Raw genomic sequence first — 25,390 nt, 5'->3', positions numbered from 1 at the left:
TCGCGGTGCGCGGGCCTCTCACTGTCGCGGAGCACACGCTCCAGACGCGCAGGCTCAGTAGTTGTGGCGCACGGGTTTAGTTGCTCTGCAGCATGTGGGATCTTCCCAGACCAGGCCTCGAACCCGTGTCCCCTGCATTGACAGGCAGATTCTCAACCACTGCGCCACCAGGGAAGCCCGCTTATATTTCTTAATAATCACAAAATACAGTGAGAGAGGTAGAGAATTTAGAGAAGGAATGGTATGGCCAGATATGTTTTCGTTTGTTGTACCAAACTCCTTGAGTGGCAGGCAGAAGGGTTTAGTTCAATTAGAAAGTGACCTGGGGAATGAGTTGACCCCGAGGGTAAGAATATTTCCTATTTAAGGATCACTACTTGTTATGAAGATAGTAGATATTTTAGAGGGTGGTTAAACTTTGTATCAAATAAAAGTGAATTTCCTAACTGCCCAAAAAAATAATTTTCTTATTCTCTGTTTTTCGACTCAATCAATAAAAGTAAGTATTATATTTAACTTTAATCCAAACAGGTAAACATGAATCATTTTTGTCCAATGCCAAATTTAGTTTTAAATGTATCTATTTATATTTTGCATCAGCCAAAGAACACTCATTTCAGAAAATTTAAAAAGGAATCCTTTATTGTTATTGTTGTTTAATTTCAAAACACTTATTCAGGTAGCCTTTTTACTTTTCTGACTCCCATTATTATATTATCAAATGACAAATTACAAAGTACTTTGTAATATACTGGGCCAATATACCAGAGATTACCAGCCTCTGCATCCTCACTATCATAATCATTTTAAATACTAACATTTATTAAGTGGTTACTATGTGTTAAGCATGTATTTAAGTTGTTTGCATGTATTAAATCTGGGGATAGCTCATAAAAATTAATTGTATATAACTAAGTAGTAAGATGGTAAATGGACTTTATTAAAAGGGTTTTGCATCCTACTAATACCAAATGGATCCCTTGTTTGTTAAAATTAAGTTCTATGGTAAATGAATCTGAAAATACTAAAGAGGTATTGGTATGTTTTCATTTTAATCTTTAAAGACTTCTCATAAAGAAATTAGGCTTCTGAATTGGAGTCACCAATTACAGATTTTTAGTTCCTATCTCCAGTTTGACTTTATACACTTGCTCTCAATAATACTAGGTACATTTTGATGGAAGATGGTGTACATGTTTATCATAATCCTCACACCAAAGAAAAGTGGAAAGACCAGAAAAATAAACATGAATTACTTGGGTAAAAAAAAAAAGTGGCTACATAAGCTGAATTATTTAGTGGTTTTCTTTCTGAGTGTCTAATTAGAAGTATCTAAAGTTTTCCAGAAGTCAGAAACCAGCAGCAGTGTTGCAAGATTTGCGAAAATTGTCTCTGGTGAGATTGAGATTAGAAGATTAAATATAATTTGGGTAGGATTTGAATAATTTTAATATTTCTTATTTTACACATGATTTTGCATTGATAATTCCATTTAATATTCATAAAATCCTGCTCCATTTAACAAATAAAAAGTTGAGGATAAAAAAGATTTCAGTAAATGTAGAACACTATATTATTGGTTGCAACTTCTGTTGTTCAACTTTTTCTGGCTATTTTTGTACCTGAGTTTCAGTATGCTTTTCAAATGTACTACCCTACTTGAACAGTAAGGAATAATTTAGAGAGAGGATCAAAAAATGAGAGAAGAGCTTACATAAAGAGAAGATACACTAAAAAGAATAAAGCTGTTGGCAGTTTCTGAAGGCAATGGTTAACTCATCAAAGGTAAGTGCATTATGCTTACTAGTCTAAAAAGATTGATGAGTCATTCAACAAACAATTTTAATCAGTGTCCAACTACTACACTCTACATTGAATTAAATAGGTGAATAAAACATGGTTAAAGGTGTCAGGATAAGGTAGCAACAAAAAAATAGGCACTGTTGTGTATGTAGTCTTATACACATGAAATCATATCTTAGTAATGTCTCCTATTAGCCACTAGTTTCTGACCATTTTAAAGACTCAGTTAAAGCATTTTTACATTTCGTAAAATCACATTTTCCTTGGGAGAATTATACAATAATAGGGTACGTTTAAATACCTTTGTACCTTAAAATATAATCTAGAATATTGTGAACGGGAAAAGAAATTATGATTTAACTTTTTTTTTCTTACTCAGAGAATTCCTCAGGATGCCCAAGTTTTGGATAGATTGTTGCTTCTGTCCCATGTGTGTCTATCTATACCTTGGTAGCTGAAATGTTGACCCTTGTCCTCACTTAACACCTTTAGAATATGGATATAGGTGTGTCTCTTCTTTGCAGTGACTTAGTCTCTGTGGACTCTCAAATTAGTTAACACATAAAATGAAAGTTATGTACCACGAACTGAAAATAATGAAGTAATTTGCTACTTCTGCAAGCGTGAGTGACAAGAATATAATTTCTAATACACTCCTCCACACACATGCCACAGAAGGCATGCTTGAACTATACCAGGAGGGAGAGAGTTTGCTCTGACTTTTGGGTAAGAACCCTTGCTTACACCCTTGGAGACTATTGCAAAGAAGCAGTCAAGTTGACTCCTTTTAATTTATTCAAGAAGTTAGTAATCACTTTTGTGGAAAAAATATACTATGTATTGCATAGAAAGATGTATAGAATATCAAAAGAACCTTAAAATCTAGCTATAGCAAAGAAAAAAGTACTTTACAAAGATGGACAACCTCAACCCAAAACATTCACATGCATGAATGAACACACATGTATGCAAAACAAAGAATGATTGAATTAAATGGGGTCAGCAGAACAACAGAAAATGTTGAAGACGTGGGTAATTTAGGAAGAGCTCAGAGATGAGTTATGGCTGATGTCTCTTTCATACAATAAATGTGTGAGGGGTGTACATTCTAGTTAGAATTGTTTGCTTCAACATCAGTGCTAGATATACCTGCCTCGTACCTCTTGTGTGTTCCTAGACAGGAAGATCAACTTAAAGTTCCTTTTCTCCAAGCTGAAAAATATGAAGAAAAATTATGACTGCTGATTTTATAAACTGTGAAATACACAGTTTTAACAATTAAATAACATCCCATAATACTGAGTAGTCAGCTCATCAATTTTATTTGTAAGAAAAAAGCCTAAATGTGTAGAATGTCAAGTCAAACAAGACTTTGGCAATACTACAAGAAAACCATCGTATTTGAAAATTAACTGTATTTGTCCCCAAAACTATTTCAGATGGCTTACAACATATTTACAAGAGCAATAAAATTAATTTTGAATTGATAATAATGAAAAACAGAATCGAGAGGTGAGAAGAATAGCACGTCCGTTGAAAACATGAAATTGTTGTCACAATTGAACATAAATTCAGATTTTGCGTTTTGAGTGTTCAGATGAAGAGCAAAATTATAATCACATGTCTTCAGAACCAAATATGTAGCAGAAAAAACAGACTGCAGGAATGTTTTTTCTTATAGACAGATTTAATAATAAAGAAGAATATACTTCACTGTACTTTTAGAGCACCTGGCATTATAGGTTTGGTTTTTATAGGGAAATGAAAAACAGAAGGCATACCTTCCTGTTTATACACAAGAAAGCAAGAGCCAATGAAAGTGAAATAACGGCACCTCTGAATGAATCATTCCCACAGATGCAATATGAAGAAATGAAAGCAGAAGACAACGTTTCCACAGTGATGCAATTTGTACTCCTGGCATTTTCTGACCTTCCGAACCCCCAAGGATTACTCTTTGGGTTGTTCTCCATCATTTACATCATTATCTGAACCAGAAATAGCCTCATAATAGTAATAACTAGGCTTGACCCTGCACTACAGAAAACCATATATTTTTTTCTGGCAAATTTTTCCTCCTTGGAAATCTGTTACGTGTCTGTCACTCTCCCTAGGATTCTGGTGAACCTTTGGACTCAGGATAGAAGCATTTCTATGCTGGACTGTGCCGCCCAAATGTCCTTCTTCCTTATGCTGGGAACCACTGAAGGTTTCCTCCTGGCCATGATAGCCTACGACCACTCTGTGGCCATTTGTAAGCCTCTGCACTATCCCCTAGTCATGAACCAAAAGATGTGCATCCAGCTGGCTGTTGGCTCCTGGATCAGTGGAATCCCAGTGCAGATAGGGCAAACATCAGATTTTCTCTCTGCATTTCTGTAATTCTAACCAAATTAACCACTTCTTCTGTGACATACCCCCCATTCGGAAGCTGGCTTGTGGAGACACTTCTGTGCATGAGCTGTCAGTCTATGTAGTAGCTCTGTTGTTTGTTGCCGGCCCTTTTATGTTGATACTTGCCTCCTACAGCAAAATCGTTTGCACTATTCTGAGGTTGCCAACAGCCAGAGGAAGAGCCAAGGCCTTCTCCACATGTTCTTCTCACCTGCTGGTTGTGCTTTTATTCTTTGGATCTGCTACCATTACCTACTTAAGGCCCAAATCCAGTCATTCTGCAGGAACTGACAAACTGCTCTCTCTGTTCTACACCGTAGTGCTTCCCATGTTCAATCCCATGATATACAGCCTTCGGAACAAGGATGTGATTGCTGCACTGAGAAAATTATTACTTAAAAAGTAGTATGAGGAGTTTATTTATAAATGTTTTAACTGTTTGCCAGTTATCAGAGAAACTTTTTAAATCTCTGCATTCCCCCGTTAAGAAGTTAACCACTTCTAGTTTATACTGTACTTTTTGATACTTTTTAAATACTAACCCGCAATTTACTGTGCTTAAATACGTATGAGTCAAAGTATCTTCTATACGTTATGCCTAAAGAATAATCCTGTCTTATGAATAAAAGAGTAATGTGCATCACATATTTCATTAAAAAATTCCATCTGTTAAGATTTTTGGTTTGAATATACTGAAAAATATGCAAGATTAGTTACCTAAATAATTGTTTATATCTCCACACTTGTATTTTTGGCATTCTTTGATTCTATAGCACAGAAGGTGGCCCATAGCAGTTAAATAATGAATGTTTGAAGGAGGGATTGGATGAGTAAAAGGACAAATGAATATTGCCATGCCCTACCCAGACTCCTGGCAAAATCTAGAGAATTCAGGGAACCAATAACTTTGGGAACATATTTATCTACCCACTATACACTCATGTGAAATTACTCCAATAATAATACCAAGAGACAAACTTTCATGCATTTAGTTTTCTTTATAAATGCATGTTATACCAGAATCTTCCTAGTTGTCTCAACCCATTTACTTTGCATATGTTTCTATGTTCAACTTTGCAGTTTTGGCCCCTAAGTAATTTACCTTGAATTATTTCACCTTTTTCATCACTGCCCTCCAAACAGCTAATCTTATGCCAATTTATATATTTAAAATGAAATATCTATTAATTTTAAAATGTAGAAAAGTGTTAGGTTATTTTTAGAATTACCCAACTTACACAATTGCATTGCATTAGTGTACCTTGCCTAATCTTCCATATCTTTAACCCTTTCTATAGGGTTTGAAAATTTTAAACCATTGAACTGATGTTATCAAGGAAAGTGAGCACCTATCAATAGAATCATTAATGACCATCCTCCCAATTTCATTCTCAAATGAGCAACTCACATTAAGATATTTGGTACATCTGTCTCTGAGAACTTCTGCTGCAGTTCTTTTGACAATTACGCCATTCCGTAGTTTTAGTTATAATTGTACTCATGTGTATAAGACAATGCTAGCTCCTGTTCTATAAGGAGTTATATTTTACTTTATCAACCCATTTGTATCCTCTACCATCTAACATGAGGTAATACATTTATTTGTTTACTTTATTCATGAAGTATAAATGTATATATCCCTTCTCATTTAATGTTTTATATAAGAATTTTATACACAGTCTGTAATGGAGACCAGGATGATGATGATATACTGATGACAAAGATGATGATTATGATGGAGGCATCAGTGGTGGTAGTTTTTGTTTCTGAAAAATTAGTAAAGCAGGTGTCATAAAATCATGGGAACAGTGCTGTCCCAGGAGTTTGGATCACTGATTTTTAATCTTCTCTTTACCAAACTAAGATGGTAAGAATATACTCTTTCCTATTAACTCCCAGGATTATTACAAGGTTCATTTATCCACCTAGCATGGAAAGTCATTTGGAAAAGCTTAAAGTACTAAAAATGGAGGTGTTGGCTGTATTTAGGTATAATCCCTAATCAAATCACTACATCTGTTGTATTTTATATTCAAATTTATGGAGATAATCGTAGTACTGCTATTTTTGAGGAAAGGGACATTCCACATGTCAACTACCTAGAGAAGAAAACCTAGGTAGTGGAAACATATACGTAGTGAGGATAATTACCAGGCTGCTCACCTCATTGAATATGGCGATGACAAAACAAAGCGCTTGGCTGATGTAGGGATCCGAACAGGAGACGAAGACAATGACAGAGTGAGTGCTCACAGACAAAATTATTTGTGATGTTAGACCCACAGAAGGATAATGCCAGTAGAAAATAGGTGAGTGTCAAGGAAGAGACTACACCCCACGTGTAGGGCCCAGCCACTAACGATGCACAGAGCTCTAGGGACGTGACTGCTGTGTAGAGTAGAGGCTTACAAACTGCCACTAATCGCTCATAGGCCATCACTGCCAAATGAATGTTTCTGCGCTGCAACTATACAAGCCAAGAAGAATTGCATGATGCATCCTGGGAAAGAGATGGTTCTGTCTCGCACAACCAAGTTCTTCAAGAGTTTGGGTGGAAAAACTGGGAGAAATGAAGAGTGGGAGAAAGAGAGAGAGAGAGAGATTTGGAAGTGGAATCTGATTCCAATGAACAAAATGTAGGGCTTATGTATGTGTCCATGGCCTTGGGGATTTAGACCCCAGAGAATATTTACTGAACTATTTTTTTTTATGTCACAAACTCAGAAATTAGCTTGAATGTTTTTCTATGTGGAAATTTACAAGAAGGTGGTTTTTTCTAAATCACTGGAGACAGCACCTCATCTAGCCTACCCCATGAATTTCTTTTTAAAAATTAATTACAGAAAAATACACGAACTGAATTAGAAAATATGGTGACTACAGGAAAACCCAAAGTGAAAGATAAATCAGCTAAAATGCAACTATTCAGAGATAAATGCTATTACATTTACTGTGTGATTTTTTTGTCCTTTTCTGTGTATAAAGTGCGTGTGTTTTGAGGTGTATAAACAACATAACTTGGATTCTGGTTTTATTGCTTAAGTATTATTATTTTCAGAAACAGTGATGTACTTTATTGAAACTAAATTGTGTTTTCTTCTAAATATGGCCAATCCACACTTCCAAGCTTATATTAATAGTTAAATAATATAATCTCTTAAAAGTGACAAATGCATTTTGGAAACATGTATAAGTCTCTGAAACCACTGGATGTCAACCAATCCACTGGTTCCGCTAAACCAAAATACCACCCAATTAGATCCACTTGTGCTTTCTAGGCCCATGACAACCTAACCCTTGCCAGACTTTAAGGAAGCCATAGCACAAAAGAGGCAGTTTCTCACCAGGCATAGAATTATTTGTTGTATATAACATGGCCTTGATCCAGAATCCCACGGGTCTGCATGGTTATTCTTTCAATGGGATAGGCTTGAGTTCCACAGTGCATCTTCTCTCCATCACTGACACCTGGACCAGCTCTGGAGCCAATTTCTGCCCCCAAATCACCCAAATCTAGCAAACTTCTTGTATATTAATTTTCTTTGCTGCACAACCAACTTAGAGGGTTAAACGCATACACATTTTTATATCAGTTTCTGCAGCATAGTAGTTTGGGCCTTGTATAGGAAGAAGTGTTTGCATAACTTCATAAGATAGCGCTAAACTGTTTTCAAAGTCATTTAACCTTTCACTCTCCTCTGAATTGCATAAACATTCAACTTGCTCCACATCTTCACCAATATTTGAAACTCGTTCATTTTAGCTATGCTAATGGGAGTGCAGAAGTATCTCACTGTGATTTCAGTTTTAGTTTTAATGAGAATTTCATTGATGACTAATTATGCTTAGTATCTTTTCATGTGTTTACAGATGATTTGTATATTTTGTTTTGTCAAATGTCTGCTCAAATATTTCACCAACTCTTTAACTAGATCATTTTTCTTCTTGTTTTGAGTATGAAGAGTTCTCTTTATATTCTGCACACAAATCCTTTATCAAACATATATATGGCAAATATTTACTCACAATCTGTGGCTTATATTTTCATTTTATTAATGATAAGTTTATTCATAAGTTTTGAAAGATATTTTTTCTGTTTCATGCTAAAATTTTTTAGTTTCAATTTTTATGTTTACATCTATGATCCATTTCATTTCGTTCATGTTAATGGTTGTATATGTTATGAAGTAAAAGTAAAGGCTCATTTATCCATATGGATAGCCAGTTATCTCAACATTGTTTGTTGAAAATTATCATTTCTCTATTGAATTATAATAGCATGTTTTCTGAAATTTAAATGGCCAGAGTTGCTTGAGTCCATTTTGGGACCCTCTTATTCTAATATCCCACTGCCTTGATTACACACACAGACAAAAAAAAATTTTTGGAATAAAATAGGGATATGAATTTAGGGAAAGCAGAACAATACTTTAGTTAATTTTGTTTGCTAGTCAGCAGGCTATATGTTTCATGAATAAAAATTAACTTCCACCATTTATTATACAATGATTAGCAAAGGATTCATTACAAGCTACAGTAAACTGAAACATTTGTTAAAGCAATCTCTGGAGTATGAGTTTCCTGATTACAATTCTAGAGACTCATCTGAGACCCTCTCATATCTGATGAGCTGGGAATCAGTTTTACTTTGGAAACACACATATAAAATTATACTGTATATGGTAAAGCATTTAAAAATAATTTACAAAACATTACAAAAGACAGTCAAATAATTTCTTTTCCAGTTTGCTTTACATGTTGTTTACAGCTATTTCACTAAATGTTAATGTATGCAACAATCAATAATCAACAATCAATAAAATGTTGTGCTGCCATAGGTATATTAATTAAAAGCCTATTGATTAAAAGATTTGAATCATCAATTGCACTACAAGAGCTGAACAATCTGTAGTGCAGTAAATCAGTTTTTCAGAAATAAAATAATGAATTCTAAAAATACTATATGGAGTGATAAAGCAAAACTAATTTTCTGAATGTGTTTTTTACATCTTTGTTCCTCAAGCTGTAGATCAAGGGGTTCAGCATGGGAATCACCACTGTGTAAAACACAGAAACCACTTTAACTGCGAGCCAAGAAGTTTTAGGATTAGGGATACAGTTAAGGAAAAGGATGGTTCCATGGAAAATGGTGATGGCTGTCAGGTGGGAGGCACAGGTGGAGAAGGTTTTCCGGCACCCGCTTGAAGAAGGCATCCTCATAAAAGTGACAAAAATGAGTATATAGGACATCAGAATAGCCACCAGCCTGCTCACCTCATTGAATATGGCAATAATAAAACATAGCATCTGGCTGATATAGGGGTCTGAGCAGGAGACAGAAACAGAGTGGTCACAGATAAAACTATTTATGATGCTAGACTCACAATAGGATAATGCATGAAGAAAATATGTGAGTGTCAGGGAACACACTATACCCCATGAGTAAGACCCAGCCACCAACAGAGCACAAAGCTTCTGAGACATAGCAGTGCTATAGAGCAAGGGGTTACAGACTGCCACAAAACAGTCCTAGGCCATTGCTGCTAACATGAAAGTTTCTGTTACTCCAAATATGCAAGCAAAACAAATTGCATAATGCAACCAGAGAAAGAGATGGTTCTGTCCTCCACAATCAAGTTCTCCAACAATTTAGGTGTCACTACAGTAGAATAACAGAAATTGACAAAGGACAAGTGACTAATGAAAAAGTACACGATCGACTGGAGTTTTGAATTGATCTTGATGATTATCAAGATCATGCCTAAATTCCCCACCACAGTGACTGTGTAGATAGACGAGAAAACCAGGAAGAGTGGAACCTGGGGTTCTGGATATTCTGAAAAGCCCAGGAGAATAAATGTGGGTATGATACTCTGATTTCCCTCTGATAACATCATGATTCCTGTTGAATAAAGAACCAAAAGTTATTCCCCAAAAGTAGGAATGAATAGAAAAGAGAAACAGAGAAGAAAGAAGCTTCATATGTCTCTGTAGAGTTGATATAGATTCCCCAGGTATGGTCCTCAAACCAGTAGCAGCAGGAGCACCTGAGAATTTGTTTAGGATGCAAATTCTCTAGCCCCATCTCCAACTTCCTGAATCAAAACCTCTAGAATGGAGCCTGCAATTTGTGATTTAACCAGCCCTCCAGGTGATTTTTGATACATGCTAAATTATGACAACCACTAAAATAGACTCATCATCCTATTGTTTAAAATTTAGCCCTTGTTAGTATTTTTAATATAGAACTGAAATATAAATTTCAAGCACAAAAGAAATTCTAAAACAGACGCAAGAGAGGTAAAACAGAAGCAGAGTACCTTGTTATGGCTCTAAGAATTACTCTAAGGATCAAGGAGATCACATGACGTGCAAATGGTGCCACATAAATCTTAGTATTAATTGTTTTTATATTTTTGATTTTTAGGCATAATAAAAATTAAGCACCCATAGCATTTATGAGTTGGAATAAATCTTAAATTGTAGCTAGTTTATACCTTCCTTAATTTTAGTGCTTAAAATTTTATTACAGAATCTTATTCATAAAATGATCATGTAGGAACCATAAAAACCTCCATTAATGGTACACTGCCTCCTGGGGTAAGTGGGTCTTATTTATTGATATTTGCTTAACCTTTATTATTCTATTAATTAAAGTTAATTAATTAAATTGTATTAATTGTTAATGTGCTTTTAGGTCACCTATTCTGAAATATATTTTAAAATTATAAATATGTGATTAAATATAATATACAATAAAAAATATAGTTTTTTGAGAAACAGAAGTGTATTATATTCACCAATAATAATTTCATACAAAATATGTGCTAAGATACAATGAAATTTACACATTTTCTCAACCAGTAAGAAGCAAGCTCTCTGTTATGATGAGGCAAACTTGGGGAAGATAGGGAAGTGAGAGCAGTAAGACCATAAAATGAATGACCCCAAGATATAGACATAAAGCTGCAGCAAAATTAGATGGATGATCTGTTCTGTCTTCTTAGCTTTGTCTGGATCAAGTTTCAGGCTCCAGACTCAGCTCCATGAATGCCTACTTGACATGAACTACAAACAACCCTAGACATAAAACATGTGTGATCAGCATATTCTTTCCAATAGCCAGTGAGACTGGGCAGATACAATGCAAATATCCATTATGGTTCAGACTAAATTAATAACAAAAGATACTCAGAAACTTACTTGGTGTTTAACTCTAGCAATTTCAAATGATTTGGAGAAAATCAGTGGGTTAGGATTAGGTTTGTACTCAAATTGAAGCTAGGCCTATGGAATTTCAATATCAACAAATATGCTATGAATCTTTTGCAACTTCCTCATTGCTCACTGCTGCCAGTTTCTGTAATACAAAATTTAATTATTAGAAACACTTCATGCCCTGTTAGTGAAAATTAAAATGTCTCTGATCGGGACTTCCCTGGTGGCGCAGTGGTTGAGAGTCTGTCTGCCAATGCAGGGGACACGGGTTCAAGCCCTAGTCTGGGAAGATCCCACATGCCGCAGAGCAACTGGGCCCATGAGCCACAACTACTGAGCCTGCGCGTCTGGAGCCTGTGCTCCGCAACAAGAGAGGCCGCGATAGTGAGAGGCCCGCGCACCGTGAAGAAGAGTGGCCCCCGCTCGCCGCAACTAGAGAAAGCCCCCGCACAGAAACGAAGACCCAACACAGCCAGAAATAAATAAATAAAATTAAAATGAGGAAGATTGTTTAAAAAAAAAAATGTCTCTGATCATAGAAAGGGGCCAGCTATAGTTTTTGGAATAATCTATATGAGCTGGAGCTCCATCTTTTCCATGTAAATTGAAGGATACCAAAAGAGACATGAATTGACCTGAAACCAGAAGTTCTTGATTAATTTACTGAGGATTTCTTTTTATGATTAATGAACCTCATGTATGTTTCTTCTCAGTAATCAAACATTCTTTAAGATACCAACAGGCTTTAGGCTTGCAACGAAAGTGGTAGTATATTTCAATGAGTATGCCAATAAAATGGTATTTTATTTCCAGGACATAAGAAATATTAAAGAATACAAAGAAAAAGCCAGAAGTTGAATTCACAGTCTAAACTCTGCCAAACTCTGGCTCTTGTATTTCCCTCCATGACAATGAAGTTATAAAGTACAGAGAATTATAATTGGAGTATTACTCAGTGGACCACAAACCCATGTAATAGGGACATACATATTGATAATTACCTTAAATGTAAGTGGATTAAATGCCCCAACCAAAAGACACAGACTGCCTGAATGGATACAAAAGCAAGACCCGTATATACGCTGTCTACAAGAGACCCACTTCAGAGTTAGGAACACATACAGATTGAAAGTGAGGGGATGGAAAAAGATATAATAATTGATATTTATAAGACATTCCATCTGAAAACAACATAACACACTTTCTTCTCAAGTGCTCATGGAACATTCTCCAGGATAGATCATATCTTGGGTCACAAATCAAGCCTTGGTAAATTTAAGAAAATTGAAATCATATCAGGTATCTTTTCTGACCACAATGCTATGAGACTAGATATCAATTACGGGGAAAAAAATCTGTAAAAAATACAAACACATGCAGGCTTAACAATAAGCTACTAAATAACCGAGAGATCACTGAGGAAATCAAAGAGGAAATCAAAATATACCTAGAAATAAATGACAATGAAAACACGATGATCCAAAACCTATGGGATGCAGCAAAAGCAGTTCTAAGAGGGAAGTTTATACGAATACAATCCTACCTCAAGAAACAAGAAAAATCTCAAATACACAACCTAACCTTACACCTAAAACAATTGGAGAAAGAAGAACAAAAAACACCCAAAGTTAGGAGAAGGAAGGAAATCATAAAAATCACATCAGAAATAAATGAAAAAGAAATGAAGGAAACAATAGCAAAGATCAATAAAACTAAAGTTGGTTCTTTGAGAAGATACACAAAATTGATAAACCAATAGCCAGATTCATCTAGAAAAAAAGGGAGAAGACTCAAAAAAACAGAATTAGAAATGAATAAGAAGTAGCAACTGACACTGCAGAAATACAAAATATCATAAGAGACTACTACAAGCAACTATATGCCAATAAAACGGACAACCTGGAAAAAATGGACAAACTCCTAGAAAAGTACAACTTTCCAAGACTGAACCAGGAAGAAATAGAAAATATGAACAGAACAATGACAAACACTGAAATTGAAACTGTGATTAAAAATCTTCCAACAAACAAAAGCCCAGGACCAGATGGCTTCACAGGTTAATTCTATCAAAACTTTATAGAAGAGCTAACACCTATCCTTCTCAAACTCTTCCAAAATATAGCAGAGGGAGAAAAATTCCCAAACTCATTCTACGAGGCCACCATCACCCTGATACTAAAACCAGACAAAGATGTCACAAAAAAAAGAAAACTACAGGCCAATATCACTGATGAATACAGATGCAAAAATCCTCAACAAAATGCTAGCAAAAAGAATCCAACAGCACATTAAAAGGACCATACACCAGGATCAAGTGGGGTTTATCCCAGGAATGCAAGGATTCTTCAATATATGCAAATCAATCAAGGTGACACACCATATTAACAAACTGAGGGATAAAAACCATATGATAATCTCAATAGATAGAAAAAGCTTTTGACAAAGTCAACACCCATTTATGATAAAAACTCTCTGAAAAGTAGACATAGAGGGAACCTACCTCAACATAATAAAGGCCATATATGATAAACCCACTGCCAACATCATTCCCAATGGTGAAAAACTGAAGCCATTTCCTCTAAGATCAGGAACAAGACAAGGCTGCCCACTCTCAGCGCTATTATTCAACATAGTTTTGGAAGTTTTAGCCACAGCAATCATAGAAGAAAAAGAAATAAAAGGAATCCAAATCGGAAAAAAAGAAGTAAGAAGACAGCCTCTTCAATAAGTGGTGCTGGGAAAACTGGACAGCTACATGTAAAAGAATGAAATTAGAACACTCCCTAACACCATACACAAAAATAAACTCAAAATGGATTAAAGGCCTAAATGTAAGGCCAGGCACTATCAAACTCTTAGAGGAAAACATAGGCAGAACACTCTATGACATAAATCACAGCAAGATCCTTTTTGACCCACCTCCTAGAGTAAGGGAAATAAAAACAAAAATAAACAAATGGGACCTAATGAAACTTAAAAGCTTTTGCACAGCAAAGGAAACCATAAACGAGATGAAAAGACAAACCTCAGAATGGGAGAAAATATTTACAAATGAAGCAACTGACAAAGGATTAATCTCCAAAATATACAAGCAGCTCATGCAAATCAATACGACAAAAACAAACCACCCAATCCAAAAATGGGTGGAAGACCTAAATAGACATTTCTCCAAAGAAGACATACAGCCAGCCAACAAATGCATGAAAAGATGCTCAACATCACTAATCATCAGAGAAATGCAAATCAAAACCAGAATGAGGTATCACCTCACACCAGTCAGAATGACCATCATCAAAATATCTACAAACTATAAATGCTGGAGAGGGTGTGGAGAAAATGGAGCCCTCTTACACTGTTGGTGGGAATGTAAAATGATACAGCCACTACGGAGAGCAGGATGAACGTTCCTTAAAAAACTAGAAATAGAACTACCATATGACCCAGCAATCCCACTACTGGGCATATACCCTAAGAAAATCATAATTCAAAAAGAGTCATGTACCACAATGTTCATTGCAGCTCTATTTACAATAGTCAGGACATGGAAGCAACCTAAGTATCCATTGAGAGATGGATGGATAAAGAAGATGTGGCACATACGTACAATGGAATATTACTCAGCCATAAAAAGAAAAGAAAATGAGTTATTAGTAGTGAGGTGGATGGACCTAGAGTCTGTCATACAGAGTGAAGTAAGTCAGAAAGACAAAAACAAATACTGTATGCTAATACATATATATGGAACCTAAAAAAAAAGAAGTGGTTCTGATGAACCTAGGGGCAGGACAGGAATAAAGATGTAGAGGTAGAGAATGGACTTGAGAACACAGGGAGGGGAATGGGTAAGCTGGAACGAAGTGAAAGAGTAGCATTGACATATATACACTACCAAATGTAAAATAGAAAGCTAGTGGGAAGCAGCTGCATAGTACAGAGAGATCAGCTCGATGCTTTGTGACCACCTAGAGCGGTGGGATAGAGAGGGTGGGAGGGAGACGCAAGAGGGAGGGGATATGGGGATATATGTATACGTATAGCTGATTCACTTTGTTGTACAACAGAAACTAACACAGCATTGTGAAGCAGTTATACTCCAATAAAGATGTTTAAAAAAAAAAGAGTGCATAGACAAGCCACAATGTAGGAGAACATATTCATGAAACATGTATCAAAGGACTTTTACTTAGAATGTATAATGAACTACATATTTCATAATAAAATATAAACAACCTAATAAAAAAAATGGACAAAAAAACCTGAATAGGCATTTCGCAAGAAAGAAGAATAGCCAAATGACTAATAACTGAAGTAAAGCAATTCAACTACATTAATAATGAGGAATTTAAATTATAACCAAAATGAAGTACCACTACTCACCCACCAACTTGAAAATATTAAAATGTCTACTATGACAATATTAAATGTTGGCAAGAATGGGCAATAATTAGAACCCACATACTATATGGGTGGAATGTAAACTAATAGATCTACTTTGGAAAATTGTTTGATGGTATCTAGTAAAAGACAAGAAACAAGCTCCCTTTGATCTAGAAATTTCAGACATAGGGCATATCTCATAGAATGAGTGCTTATGTGCAATGCAGCACATACTTGTACAAGATGTTCATAGCAACAATAACATTAGAGAAAAAAAGAGGAAATAACCAGGAGTGGAATTGCTGGATCGTATGGTAATTCTACTTTTAGTTTTTGGGGGAAACTCCATACTGTTTTCCATACAGTATGTAATTGGCTGCACCAATTTCCATTCCCACCAACAATATAAAAGTGTTCCATTTTCTCTACATTCCCTCCAGCATTTGTTATTTGTAGAATTTGTAGAGGAAAGGGGTAGGGGCAATTTAGGGGTATTGGATTAAGATATACAAAATACCCTGTATACAATAGATAAGCAACAAGGATATATTGTATAGCACAGGAAATTATACCCATCTTCTTATAATAACTTTTAATGGAGTATAATCTATAAAAATACTGAATCATTATGCTGTGCCCCTAAAACTATTATAATATTTTATACTTCAGTAAAGAAGAGGAAATAGCAGAGGAAATAGCAAAAGTCCATTAGCAGTAGGATGAATAAGCATATTATCGTATACTTATTTTATGGAACACTTGTCCGCAATAAAAAATGAACTACTCTTACAGTTAATAACTTAAATATTCTTTTAAAACAAAATGCTGAACCAAAGAAGCCAGACATAAGGGAATACACTCTAAGATTTTATTTATTCAAATTTCAAAAGGAGGCAAAGTTAACTTTTATATTCTCATAACCTATTCTCAGGTTGAAAAGAAAAAGTTCTGAACGCCACAATAGAGTTGGCTCTTAGTGGTGTTAGAGAGGCATAGTGACTAGAAAAGTGCTTATGGAAATGCTGTAAAGTGCTGACAATGTTCTGTCTTTAATTTCTTGGAGAAAGTAACATACAGGATGGTTATTCAGAATTGCTTGTCTACCTGTTTGTCACATTTCATGATTTGAGAGAGAGGAAAAGAAAAGAAGGGAACAGAAAGGAAGGGGAGAAAACATGGAAGGGTAATAATTTACAGATTCTGTAAATTAGGGATGAGGATGTGGACAGCTTTAGAGCAACGTTATTTAGCCTATTACATTCTGGGAGTGAGACATAAACAGAATTTTATTTCTCTTTTTCTTTCAAACTGAAGGTGATTATTTTAAAAGCACAGTGTGATTTAATAATCACATGCATACCTATATATAAATTATCTAATTAATTTTCTCAATAAATTTTATCCTATTATTTGAAGAAAAATTTAATAACCATCAATGAATGTATAAAGCACATTTAAGAAAATACCTTCCTGGGACTTCCCTGGTGGAGCAGTGGTTAAGACTTCTCACTCCCAATGCAAGGGGCCCAGGTTTGATCCCTGGTTAGGGAACAAGATCTCACATACATGCCGCAACTAAGAGTCTGAATTCTGCAACTAAGGAGCCGCATGCAACAACTAAGGAGCCCTAGAGCCATAACTAAGGAGCCAGCAAGCCACAACTAAGACCAGGCGCAATCAAATAAATAAAAAAGAAAATAAAATACCTTTCTCTCTCTCTCTCTCTCTCTCTCATCTATCTATCTATCTATCATCTATCTATCTCTCTCTATATATATATCTTTCTCTCTTCTCACCCAAAATTACATTGAGTGAGAAAACAGTTTGGTGTTGATTAACTTTCTGTCTCCTTCACATCATTATTTCTAAGACTGTAGATAAGGGGCTTTAGCATAGGGATCACAAGTGTGTAAGACACAGTGGCTACTTTGATGAAGAGTCGTGAGCTTTTGGAGGTGGGCACACAGTAGAGAAAAAGGATGGTCCCATGGAAAATGATGACGGCAGTCAGGCGGGAAGCACAGGCGGAGAAGGCTTTTCGGAGTCCATCAGCAGAAGACATCTTGATGATTGTGACAATTATGAAAACATAGGAGGTGAGAATAATCAGGAGGCTACATGCCTCATTGAGTGTAGAAATGATGAAACATGTCATCTGCCTGAAGTAGGGATCAGAACAGGAGGCAGAGATGATGGCAGAATACTCACAGCCAAAGTGATGTATGAGTTTAGAACCACAGAAGGGTAGCTCCAAAAGAGAATATGTGATTGTCAAGGAACATATTCCACCCCATGAGTAGGTTCCAGCTACCAGGAGGGTACAGAGCTTAGGAGACACAGCAACTATGTAGAGCAGGGGGTTACAAACAGCCACAAACCGGTCACAGGCCATCACTGCTAACATGAACATTTCTGTAATCGCAAGTGTGCAGCCAAAGAAAAATTGCATCATGCAACCCACATAGGAGATAGTCCTTATGTCCACAACCAAGATCTCTAATAGTACGTGTGTAAGTACAGAAGAGTAACAGAAATCAACAAAGGAGAGATGGCTGAGAAAAAAGTACATGGGGATGTGAAGTTTGGGATTGATTCTGATGATTACAATCATACCCAGGTTACCCACCACAGAAACTGTATAGATGGCCAAGAAGACCAAGAAGAACAGCACCTGGAGGTATGGGTATTCTGAGAAGCCCAAGAGGACGAAGGTGATTCCAGCACTCTGGTTTCTCTCATCCATCACTATGGTTCCTGCCAGAGAAAATCAGAGAGTTCATTCTGAGCAACCAAATATGACAGAAATTGGGGGTATTTTTTTTTTCCAGGCTGGGCAAGGGACTGGTCCTGGTGGGTGGAGTCTGGTGTTTCCCAGGAATACAAACGGGGCACAGTTGGAGCCTGAAGGGTGCATCATGTGTCTTCGTGTGTGTGGGTGAAAGTTCGAGTCCTGATGGGGGGGCGCGGGGAGGATGGACCGGGATGAACTGAGCATCAGGGGTGGCTCAGAGAATGGCCCCATTTGAACCTTCTCATCTATCTCAGCTATGTCTCACTTCTGTCACATGAATGCTTCCTTTAATTAGCTCTATTTAATTGGAATTGTTATTTACACATGCAAATTCTTATGTTTGCTCAGGCCATTCTAATTGCCTGGAATGTCTTTTGTTTTTCTCTCACTTTTCCTTAGCACCATCCTACCATCAGACAAGCCCCAGTTTTACATACCTGTAATGATTTCACCAACTGACCAAACCTTGTAATAGGTCATTTATTGTATATTCTAGAGAATATGAATGACATCTTGTAAAGAACCTAGACTTTGTAATTAGGTCAACCTGTGTTCAGATTTGGCCTCAGCCACTTAATATGTGTCTCTGACAAGTTGTTTAAGCTCTCTGCAACTCCTTTCCTTATCTATAGAAATAATATTATAAGCATTTATTTATTATTATTATCATACAATTATGTATAAGGTATAACTTAAATTAGATAATTATTTTTCTAAAACATCTAAGACTAAATTTCACTTGTAATAAATGTCTCTCGAAATTTAGTTTCTTCTCTTCTTATATTTCTAATGCTGTTTTGTTTTTTTTTTTTTTCAAATTATTATTTATTTATTTATTTTTGGCTGTGTTGGGTCTTCGTTGCTGTGCGAGGGCTTTCTCTAGCTGCGGCGAGCGGGGGCCACTCTTCATCGCGGTGCGCGGGCCTCTCACTGTCGCGGCCTCTCTTGTTGCGGAGCACAGGCTCCAGACGTGCAGGCTCAGCAGTTGTGGCTCAAGGGCCCAGTTGCTCTGCGGCATGTGGGATCCTCCCAGACCAGGGCTCGAACCCGTGTCCCCTGCATTAGCAGGCAGATTCTCAACCACTGCGCCACCAGGGAAGCCCTCTAGTGCTGTTTTTAATGTTTACTTTGAATTTGAAATATATGACTGCAAATATCCTACAATGTAGCACCAGCTATAATCTTAGGAAGTATGAAGTGATGCAAACAGAGACTAGGAAGTAGAAAAAAATGTTGCAGCGACATGGAGGAAACAGCTTTCTTGCCTGATTCTTTTCTAATGTTTCCCATCAGATTCTAAGCATTACTACCTTTAATATCAAATTCCAGGCAACACACTTCCAGACCACTTTGGTGATTAATCCAGAACTCAAACTTACTTTACTGCTCTTACTTGCTTCCACCTACATGGTTTTAAACTCAAAATTTTAATGCAAAGTCTGACATATTTCTCTACAGTTTTATAGGTTTCTTTTGAATATTTCCCTAAAACATTTTTTAATTGAGAACAAATAATATTACTTGAATGTTTACCAAGTTGACTAAGACATCATTAAGCTACATAAGCAAAGTTTAAAGACTAACGCATTCCAAGAATCTTAAAGATGTAAGAAATAGAGTTCAGTAACTTGTATTCTTTTTCTCAACTGAATTAGATAGATACCATTGCACTGCCACTAGGGTTGCATAGGTGTTTCTCTGCCAAAAATATTGCTGATTTCAGAGTTTCCCACATCCGAATTAAAGTATAACACTTAGTTTAACAACTCACCAGAAGCCAGATATTCTTTATAGATTTATTTACTGAGGTCTTCTTTGATTTAAATAAGATTCTTGAAAATTATTTCACAAAAACATAACTTTTATAAAAAATGTTGTAACTTGTAATTAGGGTATGGAAACTTCTTCCAAAGTACATTCCCGTAAAGTCATCAAGAAAATTAATTTTTCTCATTAAAAAAATCAGAGACAAATAGAGAACCTCTTGAGAGTGAGCCAGACTTGGAAACTAAATTTAGGGATCATTCTGTGTACTTACATCTACTTGAGTGACTTTGGGGAATCACACCCCAGAGAATTTTGACTGGGGTGTTTGCCATGAGCTACAAACAAGACAATTTAAAGAAAATCCTGCATTCCTAGTTTAGAATATAATTTGTTTTAAATCATTAAATCATATAGGAAGGTTGAACATGTGTACCTTCTGATCTTAGAAAAGTAACAGTAGCAATCAACCTATTGTTTGATATATTGTATACTCATCATGGAAAATATGACTTCCAAAATTCACAAAGAGAAAATCACAAACATAGCCCAATAAACCAGACATAATAGAGTTAGTGTGTTATGTTTCATTTCAGTCTTTCCTCTTAGTTTTCTTATTTGGACTTTTTTTTTTTTTTTAAGTAGCACTTTCAGTATCACATTGAATATAGATCTGATATTATGGCCTTTGCGTTTAACATTGTATCCCAATGTTTTCCTCTTTTATTAAAAATCATATTGAATATACACTTTTCATTAAGGCAATTGATAGGTTTGCTGAATAATATGGTGTATTAATGTTCTGTTTCATCATAATAAACTGCTGCAAATTCAGTGGCTTAACCAACACCCATTTATTAGTTCACAATTCTGTGTGTGTCTGAAGTCAGGCACAACACACCTGGTCCATCTATTCAAGTTATCCCAAGGCTGAAATCAAGGTGTCATCAGGTTTCTCATCCAGAATTTGGTTCTCTTCCAAGTTCATTCATGTTGTTGGCAGAATTCAGTTCCTTGAAGCTGTAGGAATAAGGTCTTGCTTTCTTGACATCTATCTTGGGGTTATTCCCAGTTCCTAGAGTCCACTTCTAGGTCTCAGCTACGTTTTCTCCTCTCAAGTCACTCTCACACTTCAAATCTCTCTTTCAAGATCCTGTTATACTTCTCATGTGTCTTTAAAGAGGGGCCCAGGCCTTTTAAACAAATCACCTGATTATATCAGGCCCACCAATCATGATAATCTTCTTTTCTTATGGTCAACTGATTTAAAACCTAATTATAATTGCAAAATTCCTTCCCAGCGGCACCTAGATTAATGTTTAATTGAATGGCTAGTTGAAGGTATGTGTATACCAAATGGTGGGGAATCTTCAGGGCTAGCTTACAGTTTTACTTATCACTCATGAGATCAACATTTTTGTCCTGTATTTATACCTCATTCTCTTTGAAATAACACCTACTTACATGAATGTTTTATTTGAGAAGAAACTCAATGATCTATGCTTCCATCTTAAGAAGATAAAAAAGCAAACACAATTTTGTCTCCCAATAGTTAGAAGGAGGAAGAGATAAGAGTGGTAATCAATATAATAGTAAATGGACAGTGAAATAAAAATAGGGAATTGAGAAAAACTAAAATTTTTATCTTTAAAATAATACATAAAATCAATCATAACCTTAGATAAACTGATTAAAAATAACAGATCAAAACACAATTGCTAATGTCAAGGGAAAAAAAGGAACTTCATTGCAGATGCTGTCAATATAGAAGGATAATTAGTTAGTATTATGAATAATATTATTCCAATAAATTTGAAAAGTGAAATGAAATGGAAAAATCACTTGAACTATACAAATAAAAAACTTACAAAAGATGAAATATAAAATATGAATAGCCTCTACCTTCTTAAAAAATTGAATTTTTAGTTAAAAATCTTCCCACAAGGAAAACCCCAGGCCCATATGGCCTAAATGGTAAATTCTGTCAAACATTTAAGTAATAAATAACAAAAACATACACAAACATTTGAATAAATAGAGCAATATGGAATATATGCAACATTTTTTCTTGAGCTGATTATAATAGCAAAACCAGAAAAAGATGTTGTAAGAAAAAAATATAGATCAAGATATCTAATGTACTTCATCACAGAAATACTTAATAAAACACTAGAAAATAAAATATCACAGTATATGACAGGAAAATAAATCATTACTCAGAAAAAAAATAAGATTATCTGCATATCAGCAGACAAGACATATTGGGTTAGCCAAAAAGTTCTTTCGGTTTTTTCCGTAAGATGGCTCTAGTAGCACTAGCTGTCTTTAACTTCATTTGAAACAATTTTGTTAGATTGTATGTGACAGCTGTCATATCAGCGTGCATTTAAAAAAAAGATTTATCAAAATCGGTGAATTCTTAGGTAGCCATTTTAATATTGAAGGTGGAAGGAAAAAAAGCAACATTTTCGGCATATGATGCTTTATTATTTCAAGAAAGGTAAAAATGCAACTGAAACACAAAAAAAGATTTGTGCAGTGTACGGAGAAGGTGCTGTGACTGATCGAACGTGTCAAAAGTGGTTTGCGAAGTATCATGCTGCAGATTTCTCGCTGGACGATGCTCCATGGTCAGGTGGACCAGTTGAAGTTGATAGCAATCAAATCGAGACATAATTGAGAACAATCAATGTTATATCACACAGGAGATAGCCGACATACTCAAAATATCCAAATCAAGTGTGGAAAATCATTTGCACCAGCTTGTTTATGTTAATCACTTTTATGTTTGGGTTCCACATAAGCTAAGCGAAAAAAACCTTCTTGACGGTATTTCTGCACGCGATTCTCTACTGAAACATAATGAAAACGTTCCATTTTTAAAACAAATTGTGATGAGAGATGAAAAGTGGATACTGTACAATGATGTGGAACAGAAGAGGTTGTGGGGCAAGCGAAATGAACCACCGCCAACCACACCAAAGGCAGGTCTTCATCCAAAGAAGGTGAGGTTGTGTATATGGTGGGATTGGAAGGGAGTTCTCTATTATGAGCTCCTTCCAGAAAACCAAACGATTAATTCCAATAAGTACTGCTCCCGATTAGACCAACTGAAAGCAGCACTCGACGAAAAGCGTCCAGAATTAGCCAACAGAATACGCATAATCTTCCATCAGGACAACACAAGACCGCATGTTTCTTTGATGACCAGGCAAAAATTGTTACAGCTTGGCTGGGAAGTTCTGATTCATCCGCCGAATTCACCAGACATTGCACCTTCAGGTTTCCATTTATTTCAGTCTTTACAAAATTGTCTTAATGGAAAAAATTTCAATTCCCTGGAAGACTGTAAAAGGCACCTGGAACAGTTCTTTGCTCAAGAAGATAAAAAGTTTTGGGAAGATGGAATTATGAAGTTGCCTGAAAAATGGCAGAAGGTAGTGGAACAAAAGGGTGAATACGTTGTTCAATAAAGTTCTTGGTGAAAATGAAAAATGTTGTCTTTTAATTTTACTTAAAAACTGAAGGCACTCTTTTTGGCCAACCCAATAGAAGAAAATTCCTTCAACGTGATAAGGGTCATCTACAAAAAAACCTTCAGCTAACATTATGTTTAATGTAAAAGAAAAAACAAAAAATCCTACATAAAATAAAATAACTTGGATTATTTTCTCCTAAATCTGGGTATAACAACAACAACAACAACAAAAAACCCAAAAGAAGAAAGAATGTCGGTTCTCACCACTTTTATTCAAAATGATATTTTAGATCTTTGTTGAATAAGGAAAGAAAATTATAATTATTGAAAAGTAAAAATAAAACTGTCTTTATTTGCCAACTAGATTCTGTATATAGAAAATCCTAAGGAATTTACAAGAAAAATATGAGAAAACAATAACTGAATGCAGTATTATTGCATAAATGAGTGTATATAAAAATATCAATTGTATCATTATATTCTAACGATGAACAAATATAAATGACTTTTTAAAAGTTTAATTTGCAAGCCTTGTTCATGCAAGCACAAGGATTGTCAATATACTATTGATAGATAAGTCACAATCCCTGGATTGTGACCTTAATTACATCTAATGAAAGCCATTTCTAGTATTCATTATACTAGTCAACATGTCATATTTTTCACAATGATAACCTATTTCTGACATTCTACACTCTAAACAGGAAAAGGATAATTTCTGTTCAAGATGCAGATGCTAGAAACTTTTGTCACAGCCATCTGGGGAGTATGAACTTTTTAATTAAAACTCTAGGGGACCGCTTTAGGACTTGTACATTCTTGAGAGATGCTAGCTTAGAGATTAATTTAGGTATATACATAACATTACAGCCAAAGCATTTTAAAGTTAATCACAGTAATTCCCATAGTCAATATAAGGATTATTTATTTTACATTTCTTGTAGCTAATAGCAATTTTACTAAGCACGAGTTGAGAAAAATCAACCATTCAGAGTGGAATGAGTTTTGTATTTAACCAAATCATTTTTCTGGAACTGTATTTTGCATAAATTCTATTTCTTCCTTTTTATTTTAATACGTTGACTTGTATTTATTAATTTATGACTGTTAAACCACCCTTCAGCTTCTGGAATAAAATCCAGTTTGTTAATATTTTGTTTTGAATATTCATTATCTATGCTCATGAGAAAGATTGGCCTATAAATCTATTTCTCATAATAACCTTGTTCTAATTGATTGTTAAAATTTGACTAAGTGAATAGAATGTCCTATTAAGTATCGCCTCTGAATTTGTTCTCTAGAAAGGTTTATATGCAATTGGCAATAATTATTTCTTAAATGTTTGGAGGAATTCACCAACATAGTAAACAGGGCATAGAATTTCTTTGTGAGGCAGTTTTTGGAAACAAATTCCATTACTTTAATATATAAGATTTTACTTAGATTTTTTGTTTTTATTGTATAAAATAGAATGATATGTTTTTCAAGGAATGTGTTTATTTCACTAAGATTTGTAATTTATTAACATAGGTTCTTCACAATATAGTCTTATTTGTCATGCCTGT

General features: G+C 35.3%; 2 protein-coding genes and 1 pseudogene across 2 annotated transcripts; 1 reads left to right on the top strand and 2 right to left on the bottom strand.

The window, feature by feature from the left end:
• Positions 1-3,657: 3,657 nt before the first annotated feature.
• LOC133099586 (olfactory receptor 10AG1-like) lies at positions 3,658-4,603 on the top strand (annotated as a pseudogene).
• A 4,553-nt stretch (positions 4,604-9,156) lies between these two features.
• Positions 9,157-10,094, bottom strand: LOC133099934 (olfactory receptor 5D13-like). The gene is given in 2 exon segments (XM_061203766.1): positions 9,157-9,776; positions 9,779-10,094. Coding segments are annotated over 2 exon segments (936 nt in total).
• Positions 10,095-17,626: 7,532 nt separating this feature from the next.
• LOC133099585 (olfactory receptor 1165-like) lies at positions 17,627-18,535 on the bottom strand. Its single transcript, XM_061203332.1, has one exon. The coding sequence runs from the start codon at positions 18,533-18,535 to the stop codon at positions 17,627-17,629; it is 909 nt and encodes a 302-aa protein (XP_061059315.1).
• Positions 18,536-25,390: the final 6,855 nt, after the last annotated feature.

The sequence above is a fragment of the Eubalaena glacialis genome, chromosome 10 (assembly GCF_028564815.1).
Source record: "Eubalaena glacialis isolate mEubGla1 chromosome 10, mEubGla1.1.hap2.+ XY, whole genome shotgun sequence".
Classification (NCBI taxonomy): Eukaryota; Metazoa; Chordata; class Mammalia; order Artiodactyla; family Balaenidae; genus Eubalaena; species Eubalaena glacialis.
The sequence above is the reverse complement of the archived record's forward strand: the minus strand, read 5'-3'. Positions and strand labels throughout refer to the sequence as shown.